This window comes from Mycteria americana, chromosome 4 (assembly GCF_035582795.1).
Source record: "Mycteria americana isolate JAX WOST 10 ecotype Jacksonville Zoo and Gardens chromosome 4, USCA_MyAme_1.0, whole genome shotgun sequence".
Taxonomy (NCBI): Eukaryota; Metazoa; Chordata; class Aves; order Ciconiiformes; family Ciconiidae; genus Mycteria; species Mycteria americana.
Genome location: NC_134368.1, coordinates 38,546,199 through 38,572,072, shown reverse-complemented (window position 1 = coordinate 38,572,072; position 25,874 = coordinate 38,546,199). Strand labels below are relative to the sequence as shown.

The 25,874-nt window shown below is 37.1% G+C and overlaps 1 protein-coding gene across 14 annotated transcripts in view; it reads left to right on the top strand.

The window, feature by feature from the left end:
• The window catches only part of TENM3 (teneurin transmembrane protein 3), a 502,889-nt gene that overhangs the window by 195,225 nt on the left and 281,790 nt on the right, over positions 1-25,874 (top strand). Inside the window, exon 2 of one of the 14 annotated variants that reach the window (XM_075500270.1) lies at positions 4-53. The exons of the other annotated variants lie outside the window; for them this stretch is intronic. Coding sequence (XP_075356385.1) covers positions 5-53 — 49 coding nt within the window. The 5' untranslated portion in view covers position 4. The remainder of the gene's footprint in view (positions 1-3; positions 54-25,874) is intronic. 14 annotated transcript variants of the gene reach the window in all.

Genomic DNA, 25,874 nt, shown 5'->3' with positions numbered 1-25,874 from the left:
CAGAATGGTGGATTTACTGGCATTCAGATCTCTGAAAACCAAGAAATACATTGGTAAGATACTTGTCAAGACATTTTAAATCTGTTCTCGCTAACCTAGTACATCTATAACATATACTTGAACTCTGCATTCTTAAATAATGAACGTCATTCAGGAAGTAGCGTTACACGTTTTCATCTGTTTAACATCCTTCCTTATGCTAAGACAAAACTTGTCTTAGATGAACTCTACTGAATAGGAGCTGCTTGGTACCTGCTAGTCAAATGCTGAGCCTACTGATCAAAACCAGCCACATAGCTGATGAATTAATATTCATCTTACTGCCATACCACCATTTACAGCTTCTTCACTCTTTCCCACAGTATTCCATCTAGCAATTATCTACCGCTCATTAAGCATGCCAATATCTCTTAAATCCTGCTTTGCTGCTGAGAAATTTCATGACCAGGAAATCAGTCTGGTTTATTGCTGACAGAAGTCAGCTCTGAAATAATATTTAATATCTAAACAGGCATAGAAATTTTTCTTTGGTTACAGACACATGGAACAAATCCATACACAAAGGTAGTTGTCCCTGGTTTTCTGCAAGATTATAACAAGTTTTCTGTAGTTATGCCAATTTTCAGGTTCTGTTATATTATGATTGTAGTGCTGTGGATATATTTCAGTAAATCTTCCTAGGGTTCACTGTTAATGCAATTGAAAATCATGTTGATAATTCCTTTGGCTAGTGGTAGCCAAAGAGGGAACAGCTGGGCTGACCTTTTTCCAGTAACTTTTTTGGGATCTCCTGGATTTCAGAGGTTTGAGTGTCACTGAACTTGCTGTTGAGGAAAGGCATGAGATTCCAAAGGGCCATCTTAATGATGCTTTCATGGTGGGAGTCTAGTACAGAACATCAGGCCAGAAGATGAGGCTCTTTGGAAACACTTAACCAAATCTTCTGATGCACAGGAACTGTAGGCTTAGCAGCAGCTGATGGCAATAAAATTAGAATTGGGGTCTGCAAGGAAAGACAAATCTAAGAAGAATATTTCAGAGAATTCACCCTTGGCTGTTAAGCTTATAAATCCTTCTAATGTTAAGGAATGGTGAAAGAGGTGTATAAAGACCAAATGTCATAGCTTAGGATTTCTCCAGAGATCTGAATTTCAAGAAAGAACCATGCAGAAAATGGAATGAAGGTCAAATTTCTGAGGAGGAGCTTACAAAGATGCAATTTGGGGAGGTCCAGGCATATAAATAAAATTGAGACATAATCAGCAAAAAAGTGAAGAGTTGTACAGAAACATGAATACTAAGAAAAGGGAAAAGAGGGAGTTGATTTATTACTTAACAGTGAAGGAAGACTGGTAATACATTGCTGATGTGTGTTCTTCTGGTTGTTTTTGTTTCAGCATTTGCTACCTGAGTAACTGATCACAGAGCTAACATTTATACTATTAAATAAAGGATTAGAGGTTACTTAGGTAAATAACATTTGTCTTGCATGTACGGAGTGTCTACAGCCTCTGGGCTTTTTATGACTCATGTCAGAGAAATCATTGAGGATGGATATGGTTCTGGAAGGCAAAAACAAACAAACAGGACAACTTCAGAAGGAGCAAAGAGAAGGAGGAGGAACCTGCCTAATCAGTTAGATAGGAAACATCCTAAGAAAAAGAAATGTAAAAAGTATATGCTTTATAACAATAAGCATGTGTTTGTACTAAATGAGTCTTGTCAAGCTATCTTGATTTCCTTCTGTGATAGCGTAAGCCACTCATTGATAAAGAAAAAGGATTAGTAAGGCTTCTGACACTGCCTCACTCCTGACATACTCATAAATAGAGACACAGGATTTAGGTTCATTACTGCAAGATAAATGTACAACTTATTGGAAAAATCCGTAAAGAATTATTATCAGTATTTCATGAACTGGCAAGTTGAATTGCATAGTATTCCACATACTGTGTCAAGATTTTCTTAATGACTTGGATAATGCAAATAGAACATTGTAACCTGGAAAGAATCACATAGGCTTTGTAGGACAGGATGAATGTTGGAGAAATAATTCCACAGGAAGAAATGCAGTTCAGTAAATACAAGTGCAAAAACCTACATATAAGTGAGAATAATCAAATTTCCCAAATGTGAGAAAGACAAGTGGCTGAATCACAGTCCTTTAGAAAATCATAGACTAATTCAGCTTAGAAGGGACCTTTTCAGGTTATGTGGTTCAACCATCTGCTTAGAGCTGGACTAACATTAATTTAGATGAGGTTGCTCAAGGCCTTGTTCAGTTGAGTTTTGAAAATTTACAAGAAGGGAGATTCCACATCATCTCTGGGCAACTGCTGCAGTGCTTAACCAACTTCATTGTGATTTTTTTTTTTTTCCCCTTTATATCTAATCAGAGTTTCCCTTGCTGCAATTATGACCACTGCCTTGGAAGACCAAAGTTAGATTTCGACCTTTTGCCTTTTGCAGACTCACTCAGCTTCTCCTTGAGTTGTATGCTTCAGCACTCCAATCATCATGGTCAGTCTCCACTGAATTCATTCCAGTTTGTCAATGTTGTATGAGTACTAAGAAGCCCCAGACTGAATGTTGTACTCTAGATGTGGTCTTCAAATGCTGAATGAAAGGGACTAGTCACTTCCCAGGGTATGCTGGCTCCATTCTTCTAAATGCAACACAGTATGTGGTTAGGCCTTATTGTTGAAAGGGCACCCTGCTGAACTTGTTGTCCATGTTGACTCCCCAGGTCCTTTACTACAAAGGTGCTTTCCAGTGGTGGGCTCCCACCTAGTACTGTTAGATGAGGTTATTCTGCCTTTGGAATTCATGAGGTTTTTTCAGCCAATTCTTACAGCCTGTTGAGATCCCTCTGAAAGGCAATCCTGCCCTTCAGTGTGTTAATCACTCTCTCCAGCTTGGTGTCATCCACAAACTTGCTGAGGGCACATTCCATCCTATTCATTCTCAATATGTTAAATGCAGTACAGGCATAAAACAGCATCAGCCCCAATATTAGCCCCTGAGGAATGCGATTAATATTGGCCAACAGTTGGTCTTCGCACTACAAAACACTATTCTTTCAGCTTCTTCATACAACCAGTTTTCCACAAACTGCACTTTGTAGCTCACCCATCCAGTCCCTCTCTCTCCAGCTTGGCTACCAGGATACTATGGGAGATCATGTTGAAAGCCTTGCTGAAGTCAAGGAAAACAACATCCGCTGCTCTCCCTTTGTCTGCTGAGATAGTTATCTGTTCATAGGAAGCAATCAAGTTGTTTGGGTGTGAGTTGCCTTTGGTAAATACATGTTAGCTGTTCTCAGTCACCTTCTTTTCCTGGAGCCCTGTCCAGGCATATGAAGGATAACTCAGCAGTATTTGTTCCATAATCTTCCCTGAGAGACTGGGGTGAAGCTGACTGCCTCTACTTCCCTACATACGCCTTGCCTTTCTTGAAGATAACATGACCTTTATCTTCTAAAAAGTCACCAGGAACCTTCCTCCATTGCCATGACCTTTCAAGGAATCACAGAGTGGCCTTTCAATGACATTGGTCAGCTCTGCTAGCACTTGTGGATGCCTCCTGTCTAGTCCCCTGGACTTGTGTATGCCCAGCTTGTGTAAGTGGTGCCTAACAGCTCGCTCTTCCTCTGCAGTGGTAGGACTTCTCAACTGTGGTTGAGCTTTGGCTTCCCTATCCCCCATCCTGCATGTCCAGGAAACGTTTCTGTATTCCTCCTGGGTAGCCATCAGCTGAAGGTTATAGTGGTTATTTGTCAACGGTGTTTTCTGTGGTATGTGAGGGTTTCTTTCACGACCTTATAATGTGTCTTTTGTATACAGCACGGCTGAAATAATCAGACTACTGCACTCAGCAATGCTAAGACAGAAATACTGTGTCTGTGACTGGTTTTGGGACTACATTTTGAGGAAAATGCCAGCCAACTGGAGGCCTAGAGAAAGGTTAACAAGAATGATCAAATGTTTTAAACACACGACACTAGAAGAGATTGGGAGAATTCAGACTGTTGCGCCTAGCATGTTCTGTCTAGAAATTGCTGCTGTTATAAAGGCCATGTATGGTGATTAGAACCACAAGCAAACAATGCAAATAGAAAAAGTAGCTCAGACAATGGAGTTCCGAGGATAGCTTGGTGAAAGAGATTGCTGGGGACCATGCGAATATTTCATCATCTGACATGTTTTCCAATACAATTCTAAAATGTTGGTGTAGTTCCTGTCAGTCTTGATTTGTGGGAGAGGATGGACAAAAGAAATTCTTCGTTTCCTTTCTGGTTTTGTTTTCTGAGAGTCAATTGTGTTATTCAACCCAAGAATTAATGAGCAGGAAGTGTGTTGAGAAAATGAAGGCTATAAAAATGTTGTTCTGCAATTTACTATAATATTAATATTTATATCTTGTTTTTCTTCTAATTGGAAATGGTTAACTTTTCATAGAATTTTTTTTTTCCCCTCCTCATTTTAAGTTTGATATAAAAATATTGCTGTTCAGTCGCCCTAAACAAAATGTGTTCTTCTGGACATGCTTGCGCAAGGAAATCTTAAAGAAAACAGCTCTCTTTAATTTAAGCTGTGTTTTAATTGTGAGGTTGCCATGAAAGCAAAGCATGCTTTGCACATCTATAAACTGATGATCTCTGCTGTTTTGATTTGGAATGTGGTTTTGATGTCCTTGAAAAATCACAGTGGTAGCAGTAAATTGTTTTAATTAATGAATTAGAGAGCAACAGATTTGCTGAATCAGGTTTATTGACATAATTATCACTGGAATAAAAAGGAGCGGAAAAAAAAAATCTGTCAGATCTATGAGGTTATTTGGTTTGTTGTCATTTGGAAGCAAGTTTCTCAGCCACCACTTCCTTCATTTCCTCTATAGTTATGTGGATATAGGGGGGTGTGTATACATATATACATACACATATACAAACATACATTTATATATTCATTAGACAAAAGCAAATTATTGGTAAAGTCTAAATAATACCAGTTCTATATAAAGAGTAGGCTTATTCATATTCAGTTGTGTTAAAGGTGTTTTTTAGGCTTAATCTAATTTTGATTTGAAATAAGATTTTAATTGCATTTACTTGTATAATTAAATATGTCTTTAAAGTAAATATAGGCTGTGCTATTGTCAGAGTATCACTAATAATTATAGGTGACAGCCTTTGTATGCTGATCAAATAACAGCTGGAGAAAACTTGTCAAGATTTGTTGTTGTGTTTTGTTTGTTTTGTTTTTGTTTTGGTGTTTTGTTTTTTTTTTAACAAAAAGCTGCAAAGGCTTTTGGAATAGACAGTTCTTTAAAACTAAGTCTTATTAAACCCATGTAAAGACTTATTTTGATGTTTTCTGGATAAAAAGTTCTATTTCTTTGATTCAGATGAGAATTCAGTTTGAAATTAAGTTTCAAGTCAAATTTGAAAATTAATTCCTTTCACAATTATTAAAACAGTATATGGATTGAACTGATCAGAACTTTTTTTGGTCTATATAATGGGCTGCCTGATCTGTTGGCAAAATTTAAGCTTTTTTTTCTTGATTTAAGGTGGGAAGAAGATGAGGTCTCAAATCTCAGGAAAAGAAATGCTTGTTAAGAAGCTGTGGTTTTGATTTTTATTCAACCCCCTCTCATTCAGTATACCATTTTCTTCCTAGATTATATAGGTTTTGTGTTTAGTTATCTGTTGCTTTCACTTGTATGGTGTAGAGATGGAGAAGTGTGGTTTTGGCACACTGAAACAAAGGAGAATAATATTGGGTTTTTTTCACTCCACATTAGAAACCTTTCAGTGGAAGGGCCTTTGATGCCTGCTGCGATCATTGTGGGTTAGTCCAGGTTTCTATATAGTACATGGAATTTGCAAAATACTTATCAATATTTTACTTTTTTTTTTTTTTTTAAATTTCACACTTGTGAACCCACAGCATCAAGTTAGGAAAGATGAGGGGGAGCAATGTAAATTAATTATGGATTAAATTATGAATATGCAAATGGTTAATAGGCGTATCTCTTCTGTCTTCTATAAGAGTGTCCATAATAATAGATAACAGTTTTCTTGGAGTTTGAAGGTTCTGTGCAGCTGCTGTGCCAGGTCTGTGCTGCTACTGACGCATCCCTCTCTGGGGTACTGTGGCTGCTGACTAGGTACGTTAGAGACAAAATGTGAGCACTTCCACCTGTGGTGCGGTATTCACAGCAGAAAAAGCAGCAACTGATCTGGGAAACCCTTGTTCCGGATTGTCAAGCCACGACAGAGTAAAGACTGACAACAAGCTGATTTCTCTGGTTGACTACATTATGATTGCTTTTTGTCATTTGCTGTGAAATAGATGCATAAATGTGTGTATATGGCTATGTATGCATGCATATGGCTATCCTTACAAGACCTTAACAGTTTTATTTTCACAGCTTATGCACATAGCTTTCTTACAGATTAAACATACAGGGTTGAAGATGGGTTTCTTCTTCTTCAAGTGACCTAGAAACTTTAAAGCATTTCCATAGTGAATCCATGTGCAGTCATGAGCATAGGCAAAGGAAAGTTATTCTGGTGTTACACACTCTGCCACTGACCTACTGTATGCTGGAGAAAGAGATTGGGTTTTTTTTTTTCTTTTCCCAGTCACTGGGTTTTTATAAATGTAATGCTTCTATAAACTGCTTTATAGTTACAAATTAAATGTCTTGTATAATTGCTGATGATTAATGCTATGGAGTCTCAGTCTGCACCTGTGGCAGACAGTCTAAAGAATTTGGGTTGCTTTGTCTCTGTACAAAACTTGAATTTCTTGTGTAGTGGGTTTCACTGAACCAAACTGTATTGGTCACTTGTGCAGTTTGTAGAAAACAGCAGAAATTAGAAGTCTAAGATCCTTTTTGGCAAAAGATAGTTCTTGGAGAATGTTTCAGAGTTGTCTTTTCTGCCTGCTGTTGAAGATGGATATTGAATGTATCAAGACAGTTTATAATCTTTGAAGTTCTCTTAAATATTCAGAGTTTCCAAGATATCTAGGTCAAAATTACTTTGAAAGGAATGGCCTCTACATCACTATTTGGTTAAATGGATAGTATTCAGTCTCCTTCCACGTGGAGTTACCCAGAATTGTTCAAGCTGCTAAGTTCTTCGTTGCGTGATTGCTCTGGGTTCTATAAGGAGGTTTATTTAAAATTGCTTAAAAGCTGCACTCAGTGGGGAATTCTGGTGCTTGTTCCCTTAACTACTTTAGCTGCAGAGAACATATGACGTCTTTTTCATTAAATGTCTTTGCTGCTTGTTTGCTTTCAGTGGAGTTCTAGGAGATTGTTATATAGTTTTGTAAACTCAATATTGCTGGGTCCTGGCTGCTTATGGCAATTGAGATGAGATTAGATGCTTTTGTTAACAGGTCCCAGACTTTAAATTTATAGGGACTAGGCACCATCTGCTCGCAATTAAAGGTCCTGAGCTCTGAAATTAATTCCTTCCATTCGTCCATTAGACTCAATCTTTTGACCTGAAGTCATGATAAGGTTATATTAGCCTCTCAGGCCTTGGAAAAGTGGGGAGTTCACACAGGGACAGTACTGGATATTCCTTTTAGTCCTTGTATCAGTGTAGGTAGAAGGCAGAAAGTAATGATTGTTTTTCCATTTTACGGGTAGAGTGAGATTTTTGAAAAGCACCCTGGAGATTTCGAGCCTACATCCTCATGAGTTGTAATAGGACTTGTGCTCCTAAATCATATAAGTGCTATTGAAAAACTTTCCCAGAAAAATCAAATTAATATAGAGACTGTTGACTAAATTCACAGGAAAGACTTGATATCGAAGTGTGTTGAGCGTAGAAGTCTGTTGTTCCCAGACTCACATTTGCTTGTTAGATTAGCTGTGTTTTGCCTCAGCTGTCTTTCATTGATTCCATCTGCAGCTGCAAAATGATGGGGGATCTTACCAGAAATCTTGGCCCTAGAATTGTTCTACCAGTGCTTTTGCTGAATTTATATCTGTCCTGTGGTGTGTAGATGTTGCAGAGAAGAAACAGACGGATGGACAAATTGGTTCACATTTTTGTGGTTGTAACTCCCCCTCCCCCATCCCCCCCCCCCTTCTCATTTCCTTTCTGTATTTAACTGAAAATTGAGGTTTGCTCTGTCAAAATACAGCAGGGAATACTGTGGAGTGGAGAGAACCTATAGCCACAAGCTTTTTAGTTCCAAAAGAAAAGCTCTAAGATGCCAAATAACTATGCTGGTTGTTCAAATTTAAAATCAGTTCCTCATACACATGAAAATGTATTTTAAAGGTTTCAGGATCTGATAGTTCCTCAGCAGATTTTGGTTTAATTTATACAGTGCTAGTAATTTTCTGGATGACAGTTTGTAAGAGTATTGTTTTTGAGACAAAAATATCTTCAATGTCTAAGAGTATTCCTGTTTTACTCCAAAATGCAATTGATTAGAAAGTTTTGAGATCTGCTGGCCATTAGACTATGAGTAGAAATAAGCAAGGAGAGAGTTCATATGCCTGTGTTTATTCCTGTCTGACAATCCCCATGACATAAAAAAATGCAGCAGTGTTCGACTTCATACAGGGAGCAAAGTCAAAGTGACTGCCTTCTCAGCGTGGAAGGAATGACTTGTGACTGCTCCACCTAAGTGTTGCTAGTTGGTGACCTGTCAGCCAGAGGTTAAACTCAGGAATTCAGTTTTTTATTACTCTTTCTCAGTATTTTCCTTAAGTTCACCTAATTCTCTGTCCAAGTCATAAATTTCTTATTCACAGGGCAGTGAAGATACTTATCCACTCCCAGTGCTGCAGAGGTTTATACCTTCAAGGCTGACTGCGATGCCATTTCCTTCTGCCATCTTGATGCTGCCAAGGCAGTTTTATGTAGTTGTGTCGCTCCTCTGTTGTTTTTTAGGTTGCCAGAAGATGGCTGTACCTGCCAGCTGAGCCCTGTAACTACTGGCTGAAAAAGGCTGAAATACTTTTTCATGTCCATGGGGAAAACCACTCTTCTTGCTATTCTAGCAGTTACAATTCTTATTTCCAGCAAGACCAAGTCTCAAGCAGAGAAGAACCTGTTGTCTTTAAAAAGTGGGTTTCAGTACAATCTAGGTGTAGCCATGTAACAGCTTTTTAATTGGGTTCATAAACAGCTAGGTAAAAATATTTCTTTTGTCTGCTGCCTGCAATTAGGATCTCATAAAGTTTAATAACTTGGAAGATATCTATTTTTCAACATTACCTAAACTAGAATAATGTTGGAGTCCCCATGATACTAGGCGTTATTTGTCAAGTGTGGCTTAGATGGCTCTGTGACACATACATACATTTTGAAATTCAGTTTTAGTTTTTACAAATGCCCAGCCACATTTTTTTAAAAGATAAGTTAGAGTTAGAATCATAGAATTGTTTAGGTTGGAAAAGACCTTTAAGATCATCAAGTCCAACCATTAACCTAGCACTGCCAAGTCCACCACTAAACCACGTCCCTAAGCGCCACGTCTCCATGTATTTTAAATACCTCCAGGGTTGGTGACTCAACCACTTCCCTGGGCAGCCTGTTCCAATGCTTGACAACTCTTTCAATGAATAAATTGTTCCTAATATCCAATCTAACCCTCCCCCGGTGCAACTTGAGGCCATTTCTTCTTGTCCTATCGCTTGTTACTTGGGAGAAGAGACCAACACCCACCTCACGAGTACTTACCTTTTATTTAAAATGTAACGTATCATATAAAACTATGAAGTGAACTTACTCAGAAAATGCTGAAGTGTCCACTTTGCATACATTAATAACATTCTCCTTATCCAGAGAGTCATCTTTGCACTTCTGGGACTTAGGGAACACATTTAAACAACTATAACAATATTGAAAATACGGTAACAGAGTCCATGTACTTTCAGTTAGCAATTTGCTTTAAAAAAATCACAAATTCATTTCTTTCTTGTTTTCTTACAAGTTCTTTGTTCTTTGCAGTATCAAATATATTGATTTTTATAAAAAAGTTAATCGGCTTACCTTTTGTTCAGAGTGGATTTTTGTTCCTCTGATCAGCTCTACACAATTGAATTTTTCATCCTCTTTTCCGAGGTATTTCAATGTTATGAAAAAAGCATTAAAGAGAATCCTGATAAATTATTCCTTTAAAAAAGAATATATTGCAATGCACTTTTGTTGAGGCTGGGGAGTTAATTGAACGCAAAGGTTTCTGTTTTGTTTTCAATGAGAAAGATATCTATGCTTGGCAAATACAAGAGACAATGTCTCTTGGGGAACTGGATTACGTCGTTCCCTGCTGATTCTGGTTACCCCAGAATTCATAATATGAATTTGAAGTAACCATTTAGGTGACATGGTACTATTCATTATCTCAAAATCCAGTTTTCCTTGTGTTTTAAAACATTTTAAAGTAGAGTTTGAATACAGTACATGAAAATATTAGGAAAAAATCTTTCATAGTTATATCTAAAAAATAAATGCTTTCTGAATGTTTTTTATCACACTCTGTGGTTCTACTTTTATAGAGCAATGGTTCTCCTCCCCAGAACCTATAAAAAAGCCAAACAGTGTAATATATTTTTATGCAAAATATGTGATTATCCTGTTTTGCCTTAAGAAAAAAACAATTAAAGAAAAATTCTAAAAAACCCCAACCAAACAAAACCAAACCACAAAAAAACCCAACCCAAAAAACCCCCACAACCTTTTCTTATGTTGTGGTCCTACTTTATTTTTCCTTGTTAAATCAAGCCTGACCTAATCTTTTACGAGTTGTTTTTGTGTCTGTATTACCTCAGGCTGCGCTCTCATCAGACTTCACAAGCTAAGTGGACTTGAGTTTTGGATGGTCTGTGGAAATAATCAAAGAAAATGTACCATACTTCTGGATGTGATGATAATGGTTCATTATATCCATTAAATTTAGTACTGAATCAGTGCTGAGTATTCTGTTGTGAGTTCAGGTTAGACTCAGTGTCCTGATCACTTGTAATTACTGAAGTGCAACTGTTAGCTCGGCTAAACTCCAATCCCAGTGACTTTTGTTCTGCTTATCAGTTTCTTCTGAACTTTACATGTGGGAAGCCTTCAAAGTATTTGCTTTGAAGTCAGAGATTCTGCAATGAAATCCTGATTTGGTCACTAATTTGCTGTCTCTGCATTTGCACATTACTTCATCTTTCTGATTTTGTTTTCCTACTTATAAATGGGCATCATAATGCTTATTTTCTATCAAACTTCCTAACTCTGCTTTTTTTACCCTCTTGAACGAAATAATTTGAAAAGGTTTGGTATCTTTTTTAATATATGCATGTGTGTATGTATAAATGTATGTATATATATAAAAAATACATTTGCAGTAACTTTAAAAAAAAGCATAACTTTTATAAATTCTGAAGTGCTTCTGAATCCTGCAAGTAATCTCACTGAATTTTATCCCATTAAAAAAAAATAAGGTGGATGTGAAAACCTAGACAATCTCTGGTAATTTCAGATGAGATTGCAGTAAAACTACTGCACAAATTACAAGAAGCTTTAAGATGCCTGTTTTTGCATATTCCAAATAAATGCAAGTAGTTTCTTATGTTCTTAAAGTGTATGTCAAATTGCTATTACTGGAAATGTGTTCCTTATCTACTTGTACAAGAGTAAAAAAACAGAGATGATGTTACTCCGTTTTCTTTGGTTACATGCCACCTCCCATTATAGCAGAGTACAGCTCAGCTAGTGTTCTTGTCCAGGCTTTGGTGAAATTGCTTGTGAACTTCCTGAATTGATTCTTTTGATTTTTGATTATATCAGTACTCTTAGATCACATACTGACATTTTTCACACCATTTTTGTGTTTTCCCTTATCTCCTGTTCAGGGCTCTTCAACCTGAGGCTTCAAATTCTATCTATTCAGTAACAGCGTAATTTTCTTTTTTTAGAAAATGGGCACAAGTGTCTCTGTCTCCTGTTTTGGAGAGCTATGCGTACTGCCATGCTCAGTGTGCTTGATGTTTTCCCATAGGATGCACAAAGCATGAGAGAGAGGAGGCGAAATCAACTTTCTGGAACTATCTGTACTGATCTCATCAGATCTAAATGAAGCAATGGCCCTTCCTCCACTCTTCTCCCATCCCACTAAAACCATGGGAACAGTTTGTCATCAGGTAGACAAGCCAGACTCCATTCTTGGACAAAATGAACATGCCACAGTATAGGCAACCGCTGATTCTTGGAAACAGAGGCAGATGCTTGCACTTTTGGCATCATAGGTGGGTATCAGGAAGGAGCATGCTCAACTATGCAGAGGCATTGGATGGAGCTTTACTCCTTTCCTGCAGTGTTTGAGGGAAAAGAAGATGCCTCCAAATTCCAGCGGTGGCAGAAGGTCCAACATGGCTTGCATCTTACAGCCAGGTAGGACTGGGATAACTGAAGCAGCAGCTGGCACTTCTGCATCTCATTTTTGTGCCTGACTTCAGAGAGCAAGTCCTGAAAAACAACACACTTGAATGTCACATCCTTCTGGCTTTCATTCATCTCTGCCAGGAAGCAGTCTGTCTCACAAGGAGATCTTATCATATAAACTCTCTATTTCCATGGGTTGTGCAGTGATCTGGCATTTTCAAGGTAGTCAGATGATGACTTAGGAGTGGCCGCTCGAAGGGGTTTGTATGGACAGTGTGAGGGAGGGACCTACCTGTGAAAGATTCATTTACCACAGAAGAGAATACCAAATTCATAATTTCTGCTTCATTGTGAAGTGGGTTTATTGCCAGATACCTTTATTTTTTAATCATCCTAAACTCATTTCTGTGCGGTTTTTTTTCTGATTGCCAGAGGAGTGTCCAAGCTTAGCTGGGACAAGGCTGCAGGGTTATTGTTCCAGCCAATTTCAAATACCAGAGCTATCATCACTTACCTCCCATGCAATCTTTTGTCCTACACAGGGCATATTCTTGCAGAACCGAGGTCCCATCTGATCCAGTCATTGCGGCTGGTCTGCAATGTCAGCAGCTTGAGCACCACTAAGAGTTACTGTACCTTGCAGATTCAGGGAACCCCTTTACAAAGCATAAAGCATGAAGATTTCTTCCTTAAAGTGGAAAGATTTTACAAACAAGATTAGACTATTTGGATCCAAAGAGAGTTTCAGTAACACAGAGCCTAGTCAGGCAGGACCAACTTTCAAGCCTTTGTTTGGAACATTTAGTAATGAAACTCCAGTACCAGATTTCCTTAGGAATCTCTCTCAAGCAAAATTAGAGACAGCTAACCTGTAGAATACCGTGCATGTGTTCAGTACTTTTTTTCTAAAGTTTTGCATTTTTCAGGTAACATATAAGATTAAGTTAAACATGAAGACAATGGACCTTTTTATTCCATTTCAGAATCAGTGAAGTATCACAGGTCTGACTTCTTTCACTGGCAAAATACAATTAAAATCAGTAAGCATATAGCTAGATCTGAAATACATCAATTTAAAGCCTTTGTGCTGAAGAACTTGCAACTAGAAGTCATTAAAGTAGGCAGTAGACTATTAAAAGGCTAAACAAACTGCTGACTAAATTCATTCAGAAACTAAATTATTCAACAGTATCCAATACACATTGTCATAGCATGAATTTATAGCTAGCTACTCTTCTTGGGAGCATTTTGTGCAATTGCTATAACCTGAATATTAAGAACTAGATTATTCAATCTTATTTCAAACTGATCTGCAATATCTGCAGAAATTAGATATGCATACCTCCAAGTCCCTGGCTTTTCTTCAATTGAAAGAAAGTATTCACATATGTAAATGTGAGTATGTGCAGAAAACTATGCAAGGCTGTAGCCTATGTGACTTTAACAATGTTTGCATGATAGCATGCTTCATAGAAGCACAAATATGAGTCTTAAGATATGGAGAATACCTAAAGAGTGTTTAAAAATTGGTATCTATACCTTGTTTTATTCTAACAAACTGTAATAGAAATTATCTTATTGTCTTTCAGAGCAATATTCACGTATCATGCTATTACATTTAAGGAATTTTAGTTGAAAAGCTCTATAGAAAGCATTTCAGTATGTCTATGGATATATTAAAAACTTAATATCAAAGAATACATCAAGGAGTAAAAAAGTTACTAAAGCACTCCCCTGTGCTGCGATTAATTTGTATATTATCAAGGTCTTTATTATGAATGCAGTTCCTAATGTAGGCCTGTAATAAACAGAGTGTAATTGAATTTTCAATATTTTGCCACCAGGGAGTAATTTTCTTACAAGACCTCTGCTCCATCTTCTGGCTAATTGTCAGCAGTTACTCAGTATTACTGCATTAATGTCACCAAACAGTGAAAACAGAAGCTACCTGTTTCCATTACATGTAAGGATGTGTAATTCCAACCCTTGTCTATTTACTGGTTTTGAGTTGTGTGCCATTATCACTTGCACCTTTATTAAGAGCATGAAGTGTTTTGAAAATACAGCCTTGGAGACAAACCAAGCTTCTCATAAATTTGGCTTGGTGTAAGGTTTCAATCAATTTGAGTCTTCTGTACTAAAAACAGAAATATCCACAGTGTTAGGATTTTCAGGCACATTAGTGAGAAGAGCATTTTATGTAACTCATGAGTGACTGAATATTTCATTTTGTTTCTTAGCAAATCGAGTCATAAATTTGGGAGTATGCATTGCCTTTCACTTCCTTTACATGTTGTGTTACACCACAAATATAACACGAACAGAATTATAGACTGCTGTGGGTGCAGAGGAGGGCTGCTTGATCTACTAGCTAAACAACCAAAGGCTGAGGTTTTGTGAAGATCTTGGTTCCACTCCTGGTCAATATTTTCATTGAGGTTTTGAATGTTTGGGGTATTTTTATTAACTTTTGCTAGCAGTACGAGGCTGGGAGGCGCTGCATACGCTTTGCTGAAAGGGATTAGCATTACAGTCTTCATACATTGGACCTGTGAGCAAAAACCTGTAGTAAATAAGCTGCAATTCAGTAAGAAAAAGTACAGGTGCAATTCTGAAGTAGCAATAATTAATTCACGTCTTCAAAATGGGAGAACCACTTGCCAGGCAGAAGTTCTGTAGGAAAGGAGCTAAGTACTGCAGGGGGTTGTTCATAGAGTGTGAATCAACCAAGTATCATTTTGTGAAGGGAAAGAAAAAATATCTGTGGGTATGTGTAAGCACGAGTGTCATATGAAATAGTCATAAAGTAATTCCTTCAGCATCTCTCAGCACTGGTAAGGCCTCACCAATAGTATCGTCTACCACTGAGATTCACAAAGCAGTATTAAGTTTTGGACCCAACACCATGCGGAAAAAAAGAGACTTAGCTGAAATCCGGAGTGGAGAGTGTGTCCTCTGAAAAAACAATGGCCGAACTGGGCTTTTTCTAAAAAAGGGAAAATGGTGGAAAGACCTTGCACATTTTCAGGTACGTTACAAGGCTGATGGTAAGGAGCAGGGAACAACTTTGTGGGCCATGCTGTCAGCAGGTCAAGAAATAATGTGCTAATTGTTGAGAGAGAGATTTTGTTTAGGCATTAGGGTAGCTAAGTACTTGCTGAGATGTCTTGGGAAGGCTGTGAAATCTGTCTCCCAGAGGTTTTAAGAACAAGGTAGTGTTCTATTAAGAATGGATAATCCTTCTCACTGTCTCGTTCATTCCTGTGAATCTGTGGTCCCTGCAGATTGCTATAAACAATGTGTAAGAAAAGTTGCATTTTGAAAGCTGACAAAAATAAAATGTTTAGCGTCATCCACCTAGCTCAGTCGCTTAGCTGGCCTTAAATAGTATTTAATAACAATGCATTTCTGTTGTTTTTAACACTTTTGCAAGCTGGACTGTTTGGAATTGTTTTGATAATTTATTTATGTTCTTTAACACCTGCCAGTTTGAGCATTTGCCAGGATTCCTAACTTCCAAGTGCCGTACTTTAAATTCCAGCCCAAACTTTTATATTAGCATGAGAAACAATGACACCAGACCAGCAAATGTTTTACAGGGTTCTACTGACAAATATGAAAATACTGTTAAGTGTATTTACAACCTAACAAATGAGCATCAGTCTACAGTTGTCTAAATCGGTAACTTCCCCCCCTTCCTTCCTTGGAGGGGGAAACAAAGAAACGTGAAGACAGAGAATGTGCTAGAGCAGGAATTGCTACCTGTCCTGCAATCATGCTCTCTTCACCCCGGCACACCTTCTTTCCAGTGCTTTCTCATCCCAGCCACCATTCAGAAAATCCCATAGTGGGGCAGGGGCAGTGAGATGAGTGCTGAGAATCCAGGGTGCAAACGAAGCAGGAGGAGAGAATTAATTGGAAATGCTGCTGGGTGGTTTGGAGCATTGGCAAAATGGAGGCTGATGCTTGTGCTCGTAGATGCGGAAGAGCTCAGCAGGGATGGGGTGGATTCAGAACTGAGGCAAAGGAAGTTTTAAGTTTATACCATCTTTGAACAGAGGAAGCAACTTGGGCATGCTTTTAAGATGAGGAAGTTGACAATTCTCTTTTTAATAAGAAATTGGAATAATAACCTTGCATTCAATTTATTGACAATATTATGTGATATTAGAGTTGTTAGTTGTGTATAAAAAATCAGCTTACATAAGACACGAACTCAGAGTCAGTAGCTGGATCGTAGCTATAATATCCTTCAAAATGTGTTCAATGTCATTTTGAAGGTCAGAATTAAGGTACAGAGGCCACAATCTATCTCCTTGTTATCCATTAAGAATTGCTTGCACTTTGCTACTCAATATAGTCAATATAATTCTCTGTAAAACATATGCCTGATATTCTATGTACATGTTAATTGTACCTGAGCTCTTCCTCCAGCATAAAGAATCTGCATGCTTTTGATTCTTTCATGTTACTATGCAAAGGATATTTGCCCTGAAAAGGCATTATAATAACTCTGTAGCATTCACATGCCTCCTGGAAAACTTACAAGAAGTTCAAAGTGAGGAAATGCCTTCGTTTCTCCCTGGTCTCTTCTGGCATGAGCACTAGGACTCTGCTTTTATCAGGCCTGTCAGGTCTCATGATTTCATTGGAAACTGATTCCGTCACTAAGGTTTCTCTGCCATTGTTTATGTATCCCCTGTACAGGAAAATAGTGCTGGAACATCTTATGGCACTGTAGTGCTTTGGCTGATGCATTGGGTGCGTAGGATCCTATAGCAGAGCCTTGTAGCAAGTGAAAACCCCTTGAAATGGTATGAGCCCTTACTTTGGCCTTGCGTTGTCATTCCTCTCCCCTTGTATGTTCCTGTAATCTGGCTCGTGTAGTCCTGGCATGCGTTTCATGAGTTACAACTTTTAGATTGTTTAACTTTATAAATTCCCTTCCCAAATTTGCATTGTGACAAACATAGCTTTTCTATTTCATACCTTTTATCTGTGAGTTTTGAAGTGCTCGATACTTTTTTTTTTAAGGTCTCACAATTCAACAACATCTGTGTGAAGCAGATGATGGTATGGCCCTTCTTCAGATCCACAGCAGAAACGTAAAGACTTCTTTACTAATTGGGGCTTAACCCAGATTTATTTCTTGAGGATGTCAGTCAAGGCATTTGTTATAGGGAAAGCAAGTATATAAGTAGTGAGGAGTATTGTATTTTTCAGCTAAGGAGTTAAGAATTGCTTGTCAAGTAGTACACGGACGGGTGGAAGACACGTGAAAATAAATGTTAAGATTTTAGTATCTGGTTCTTGGATGAAATATGTTGGCTTTGAGGAATGGGAAACAATTTACTTCAGCTGAGATCTATCCACTTACCACCAATAAAAATAAAAAAAAAAATCAGTGAAAATCACTGGAAGGTTTTGAGGTATATTCCTACAACTCCTCAGCAGCAGGATGGTTTTGGTAGCCAGTAGGCGGACAGTAATTGGACTGAAAATTGGACGGTGAGGTCATTTATGATGACAACACATAGAGCGAGAATTACTGCTTTGGTTGTGAGTGTACAGTACGCTTTTTGCAGCAGATGTAAATCAGAAGAAAAGTTCGCAAGTGGTCAGAAGCTTAAAGCGGCTCTCATTTTGCCAACCTGATTCACTTCCATGGGATGAGGGAGATGTAATGTCAGATCTGCTGGGAGCTCCTGGAAATTCTCAAACTATAACTATATCCTTGACATCAATTTGCATAGCTCCTGTTGAAATAACAAGGACATGCAAATATCAGTTTGAGATTTAGATGTGTGCTGTGTTTTTTGCTTTTCAGGTGGATAATGAGTCTCTTTTGGCCCATAGGGTGAGAATAGTAAGATATATAATGCAGAGAAGACAAGATCAAACTAGGAGTGAGGGGCAGATTGGGGATTTAGCTGGGCTTCTCAGGGCCCATGCTGTATAATTTAGCTCTAGTGCGCATAAGGGACATGGCATAACCCCAGTTAAGACCTCAAAATGTAAAGTTCAGCAGTTAAGTGAATACTTTTTTTTTTTTAATGTCACTTAAAGCTGCTACAAATTTAGCACACAATATGCACTTGGTATCCAGCTTCTGAAACAGAAAGTGTCTCTCAAAAATTGTCAGTAAAATGTGTAAAAATCACTTCTATAAAAAATACTACTTACTGAAAGGATAAACTGCTCTCTACTTCACATTTTGAGGCTGGGAAAGGTATACTGAGAAAATACAGGTATTATGTCTTCTTGATACATGTTTTCATATATTGTTATAAACAAACATACAAATAGATCTTGTGCATTTCCTGATTCCCTTAAGAAACAGTGTTATTAAGGTGCTACTGAAACTGCCTTGAAAATAAAAGCTGCACTGAGTGTTTTCTCCTCCCCCTTTATTCTTTCTCTTGAGGAACATGTTAGTCTAAGAGTAGTCTGCGTTTCCTTTGTTTTTAAGCTTTAAGGTGTTGTCAGTAAAGGTGATGTGTATTTGGTATCACATGCAGTTTTTTACATTGCTTTTTCCCACTCTTTCTAAATACTGTGTCTCATTCTCTCACAGCATCTCTGCATTATCACTGCTTTTCTAGCTCCCTGAGATCTTGTCTATATTAGCACAGTCCCTCTGACAGGTGTTCTATTTAATGTACTTAACTAATGCTTTCCAAATGCATTGAAGCAGGTGGGTGAATTCTGTTTGACTTAAAGCATTGGTATAGGTGGGATTCATCTCCATACAGGTTTCTGTCACTTCTGTGTTCTTCAGCAGATCTTATTCAAAGACAATCAATTCCCTCCCATCTCCCCTTTTTTTTTTCTTTTATATGAATATTCAGTGAACTAGGATCTTTATATGCTCCATCCTTACCAAAAAACAGACTAATGGTTTTTTGGTCATTAGATTTGTCAGCTGTTTTTTTCTTATGGTTATTGCTACATTGTTTTGTGTTACTTCAAAGAAATCAGTGATTTTTAAGATTTCACATCTAGGAGTATTTTACAAGCATAAATTCTGTGTTTGCCAATGTCAATCTTATTTGTCAAAGTTAGCACAGGAAGGATTTGTCTGAACGGAGTCTGTGTCTGTATCCCTTTTATAATCGAAGGAGAGGAACTCTAGAACGTGGTTCAAGTACTTTGGGGAATAAGTAGATGCCCAGGTTATGTCAGGTAATTGCTCCGAAGTGTGTGTCTTTGTAGAGGAAGTGTTAAAAAGCGTTATACCTGAGTCAGTTGTATGTCTGGACTACCAAGATCTTAAGTCAGTTTAGAAGAAATAGGCCTTTTTTTTTCCCCCTAGTGCAAACTGTCTGCTTATATGGACAAAAGGTTCATCCACAGTTTGCTTGGGAAAATGTGATTTTTCAGAAATTATACTAGAGGAGTTGAATAACCCATTGTTAACACAGTGCAGCAAACCCAAACAAACTGACCACAGTCCTCCTCCCCACGGCAGCCACCATTGACAGCAAAACTGAGGAAGCTGTGCAGGAAAGAAAAGGTTCAGGTGGTACAGATACTGAAGAGAACATGGATATTTTGGGGCAAAAATATCATTAAAGTGTAATTGTTCCAAAGACTGAAAATAGCAAAGAATGAAGAAGGAAAATCATAGAATCCAATATAACTCTTCTTATATATAATTGGTTACTTCCTAAATGCTCCTTGGTTTTTTGGGAAGGAGTGTGTGTATTTGCCTTTTTTTTCCTAGCTCAGCCTACATATTATAGGGGCCACAGATGTTGTGCATATAGCACAGAATATGGGAATAACACAGACACTGCGTGCTGTAGTCAAATGTGTGCATTTTTTCACCCCTCAAAAAATAGTCTAGATCATGGTATCACACACCATTTTAAAGCTTACAAATTAGTTTGGTGAATTTTTCAGCATTCAGGGATGTAGAGTTAGAATGTGTTTATGTGGCTTTGCAATGGATTTAGTGTACTGATAGTATTTTTCTTATTCCTTACAAAATTCATAGCATCTAGCTTTAAAACTGGAAATATTAATTGGTATCAATTAAGCTACTTTAGATGCATAAATTTATTCCAAACCCACCTGCAGAAATTATTCTTCTACTTTTCTTGCAAAGGTTAGCTTTGCAGACAGACATTGAAATTCCAAAAACTTTCTTACCTCTGAAAAAATGCACAGAAAATGTAAATTACTATTTGGTATCAAATGGCCTCAAGTTCATGTTGTGTTCACATGTACTGTGATTCAGGCAGGCATTACTTCAAAGAAAGTCATTAGGATGAAGTCTCAAAACTTGTAGCGGTTTGAAGTTGTGGTCCACTATCTTCCGTATACTATTTGTAATGTTGACAGCCCTCTTTCAAATAGAATTAAATGCAATTTTACAAGTGATGGGATGGAACTGTAGTAATTCAGTAAAAATTGGAAGATCAATAAACATACTAGAGCTTTAACACCTGCATACATAGTTATTAGAGCAGTATTTCTAACAGATTCAGTTTCTACCACTTACAAAATGTAAAATACTAAATGTTGTTAAAAAATGTTATTGCAGTCATTTCCTTATAACAGGAGGATTTGGAGTTTGGAGCTTGACATAGATCTTCTCCTGCATGAGTGCCGGTGCTGCTGCTGGCATCGTCAGGATGTGGCACACTTCTTTTTCCTCTGGTAGGAATTGCTAAGCAATCAAAATTTGGAAGCCTGTGCATCATGTCCAAGCTCAGAAAGATCAGGTGGGGGAGAATGCTAAACTTAATTTGGTTTGGGCGGTTTTTTGTGGCTGTGGTATGGCCAAGAACTTCTCAGCTCTTTAGCTTTGAGACAGTTCTCTCTGAAATACCAATATTATAAACAAATTCTTTTCTTTTTTTTTTTTCCAGCAAATAACATTAGGCATGCAATAGGCAAGAGTCAGGTCTGTTGGAAACACAACGTTAAGATTTGATTTTCACTTGTTCTGCTTTAAAGTATGTTTCTAGCTTGTTTGCATCTTTTTGCCACTTTTTCTCATGTCATTTCACAAACATATACTTCTTCCCATATCATACACATTGTTTTCGCTCTGGCCTATTCCTAATAAAGAAATTTCCTTTATCAACATCATAAAAAGAATCATGTTTGTTTATCATGTTCCTCATGATAGTAGCCATCAAAACCAGGCTATTGCTCTTTTAATAAAATAAGAGAATGTGTTTAGTAGTTCTACTGATAAAACAACGAGTTAAGAAAATGCTTCCACAGGCAATGCAGGTTTGATTTTTGAAACAAGCCAAATTAATTTCTGGGCTTTTAATTGTCACTAAAAAACCACTGACTGCAATAATTTTAAGTTCATCAATTCAGCAACTAATACATGGTGTGCTGATGTGTGAAAATATAAAACGCAAAGAAAACCCAAACAAATATACATATATATGTATATGATAGTTTAGTAGAAAGAGTACTGATGTAATGCATGTATGCCATTAGGAACAAATCACCAACATCAAGGTATTTTTTCAGATGCAGAGAGCTGTAGTTTAATTTTCTATCGGAAGGTGACTGCTTAAAGGTCATTTCCCAGAGCATAAGTCAGATTCTTTGGGGATGTATCGTTTAGCTTCATCTAATGTTTCATTGACTGTATAAGCATTAAACTTGGCGAGAATGACAGGCTGTAGTAAGTGGATCCCAGGTGGGCCTTGGGATCTGCAGAGCCAGCTGTTCCTCAGCTCCGGTAACTCTTTCAGATTTGCAGATCCTTTTGCATCTGACATGGCATGCCAAGCCTTTGTACTGCCCAGTGCTGATGTTTTAAAAGAGAACAGCTTAATAATTTATTAACTGCTACATTTCCTTTGGGCTTTATCTGTGTGATGCTGTTGAGCACTGAGAAGTGTAAATACATAGAAGTTAACAGAAGCACAGTCTTTAAGAAAGTCAAAGCTTTTTCTTTCTTCCTTTTTTTTTCTTTTTTTTTTTATCAAGGGCTCCTCTGAGAATTTATTGTTGGTTTACCTAGTTATGAAAGAAAGTTAGTTCTGCTTTTTAAATCAGGGCTGAAACATGTTTTGAGTTTGTTAACATCATGCCCTCCTCAAAATAATAATTAACAGTATAATGACAATGTATTTTCCTGTTCGTATGCATTTTTGGCTACTGATATTTTTTTCAACCTATTACCAATATTAGCCTTTTCTAATCTCTATTTCAGCATGCAGTATGTACATGTATCAGCTCTCTCCCTTCAAATTCAGGAAACATATTCTTGTCCATCACGGGTGCCTTCGTAATATGTTAGTGTAGGCTTCTGCCAAGCTGTTAAATCTCCCTAAGGCCACATGCTCCACAACTCCAGAAAAAGATGATGAAGAAACAGTAGTACTTCTTCAGCATTTCCTGGCTAAGAGAAATCAAATTGTGTTTTCTGGTTCCCTGAATAAATACAATGAAAAATGGCTAAAAATGGATCATTTTCACACTTGTTTCTTTAATCTCTACTGTCCACTCCTAGAAAATCAAAGCATAATGGAGTCTTGTCCATGCATACAGATTTAGGATATCCATTTAAATATCAGTCCATATTTTGTTACGTATTTATGAGTAAGAGTTATGACACAGAATTACAGAACTTCGATATCACTTTTTTTCAATAGTATTACTCTCATAAGCTGGAGTAGTACAGTAGTGAATTAGGACCTTTGCAATATTTATTGCTCAATACAAAAACAGTATAGTGCTGTATTTAAAAAACTAATAATTTTGTTTAGATATTTAATGTAAAGACCCCCAAAAATAGAGGTTATGAGGAGTTTTCTTGGTAAGATAATACAATGGAGAGAAGATAGACTTCGTCTATTTCCATTGTTTTATTTAAGACATACGAGCTTGCAGAAGTTACTGTATGTTTAAAATATTAATTGCCTCTAATACTAAAAATTCATATCAATATGAATAGTAAGCTATTAAGAAGAGAGGTTTTAAGTGAAAAAATTTTTCTAGTGACTTTGAAGAAAAATTTTGCTATTTGGATACTCCTTCAGTTTAGCAATAAAATACTAATTTGGACAGAGGCATCAGAGACAGCCTTTAAATACAGTTTAATTTCATCCTTTATCCATTTATTAAAAAAAAAAAAAAGATTGCCAGCTAGAAACTTTCATAATGTTCGGTGCCTCCTCTCTTTTTTTCTGTCAGGTCTCCACTTAAAACTCCATGGAGGGACCAATAGGTATTGGGAAGCAAGGGGACAATCCTCCTGCAGAAGAAACAAAAGAAATGGGCTTTTTAGGTTTGTGGAAATCTGTCAAAGAATATGTGAATACCTGCAAATATCTGGTAAATACTGTGGTAGAATAAATTGATAGAAGGTAATCCTGATATGACTGAGTTTTCCAACTCCGGCTAGGGCGTTCACTCTCTGTCTGCATCCCATAAGCTTGGGGACAATGCCATGCAGATTTTTACATGCTATGTTACTGCTTTTATTTCTGTGAAATCACCAACGCTTCATTACTAAAAAGCTGAGATAATGATTATATGGCACTTGCAGACTTTATGCTGATTTGAGCATCAGGATATGATAACGTGAATTATTTTTCATCTGTTCAGCAGCATTTAGACTCTGTGGAGGGTGAGAGCATTGTGAAAGCTTTTTGTATCAGAAAAAGAGTAGACCAAACCTGATAGGTATCAACGTCCAACGGAATTGGTTCCTAATGTAAAGAATGATACATTATTTTATTTAGATAAAGCAAGCGAACAAGTCTTGCAGTTGAGAGGCATTCAAGGTTTCCCTGAATAGGCGGAGGTTTTCCAGTGGAGGTTTGAAGTGTAGCTCTAATATGAAAAGAGGCTTTAGAGAAATGACAATTTCTGACTCAACTGGTGAGAGCCTTATATGTGCTTACTGTTCTGTTTAGTAATGAAAATGCTGATTTATACATCCTTTGGTTTTGCAAAGTTAAGTTAACTTTGGATTAGTGAATTGTGTCCTGGTCTGTCTTGGTCTTGCTTGTAAATTAACAAAATCAGGTAACTTTAAGTACATGTCCAAACTCATCCTTTCATTGCCTTCCCAAAGGTGTTCACAGTGGTGTTTCACTGATGCAGCTAAGATGGAATTCACCAGAGAGAACAGATCTGGTTTAGATCTAGGAGGAGTTTATAGCATTGACAGCTATAAAGAGAATTTATTCTCTGTAAAGGCAACAAATCAAGCATAGAAATTATTGAAGCACAATTAATACAGAGTTCTGCAATGCATCTTCAAAATTAAATAATTTCATCTTTTTTTTTTTTAACTCAGATTGTATCTCTGGGTTCCCACAGTTTCCAAAATGACAATTGGCTTTACAAACACCCAGATGAAAACTGTAAAAGAGATCATTACTCATTAATGTATTTGTTCTTTGTGTTCAAAACCTAACAACCTCCTTTTTTTTTTGTGAATGAAGTTTACAAGCTAGCATTTTTTTAGTAGACTTCTGACACTGTTGGAACAAACATTGCTTCAGATGAGACTCCACCTACAAGCATGTGTCTCGCTACTACACATCCACAAAGCCAAATATAAAGTTGGTAAAACAGTTGAAGAGCTCATTCCTTTGTGAACTTAAAGTAGTTTTTAACTTGAGGTAAGTTTTTGTTTTGAGCCTTATAAAGAAAGCAGCAGTTACTCATTTTCTCTTATTTGAATGGGCCATATTAAAATGGAGAAATGTGGATGTACCGTAGAGACTGAACTGCAAGAGGAACTGCTGGTTGATCAGAGATTAGCTTCCCAGGGTAATTGTTAGACAGACAAAAAAGGATGGAAATAGTGAATGATTACTCTCAAATGTAGACGCGTTTTAAAAAAAAAAAAAAAGGGAAGTACGTTTTTTTGCTGAAGTTAGTTTGCTTCAGTAGCTTTGCTACTTTAAAAGTACTGTCTTATTAAAGAAAAACTATGTTTTGTATGTATTTACCTATGCATAAAAAGGTTATCTTAGAAAAGCCTAAATCTTAGTCGGAAGAACTGACTTCCTCACTTGGCTTTGTAAGAGTTGTAAATCAATCTCACCTTATTCAGTAGAAGACTTTCATTAATTTAGTAGACTTTAGATCGTGTTCCTACCTTGATGTTGCTTAGCTGAGCTCCTTAGAGATGCAATATTATAGAGAAAATTTCATAGAAATAGATGATACATTTCTTTAAGAAACTAATTTTTTCCCCAGTTTGTTATATCACCTACAGACAATTAGTATCAATAATGAAGCACTTCTGCATTCATTTAAAAAAAATAATCCAGTACCGTAAGCATTAACTAATATGTTATGCCTGGATATGTCTACGTATACTATTCTCATTGTCTCTGTGATCGATATATGCTGAACAACATAATTTGGTCCCTTCTTATTTGTGTTGCAGCATCACAATACTATAAACCAAAGAAGTTGTTCTTGTTTTGTCATTTTTAATAACATTCTGTTTTGATTTAGGCATGCTTAATTCTGT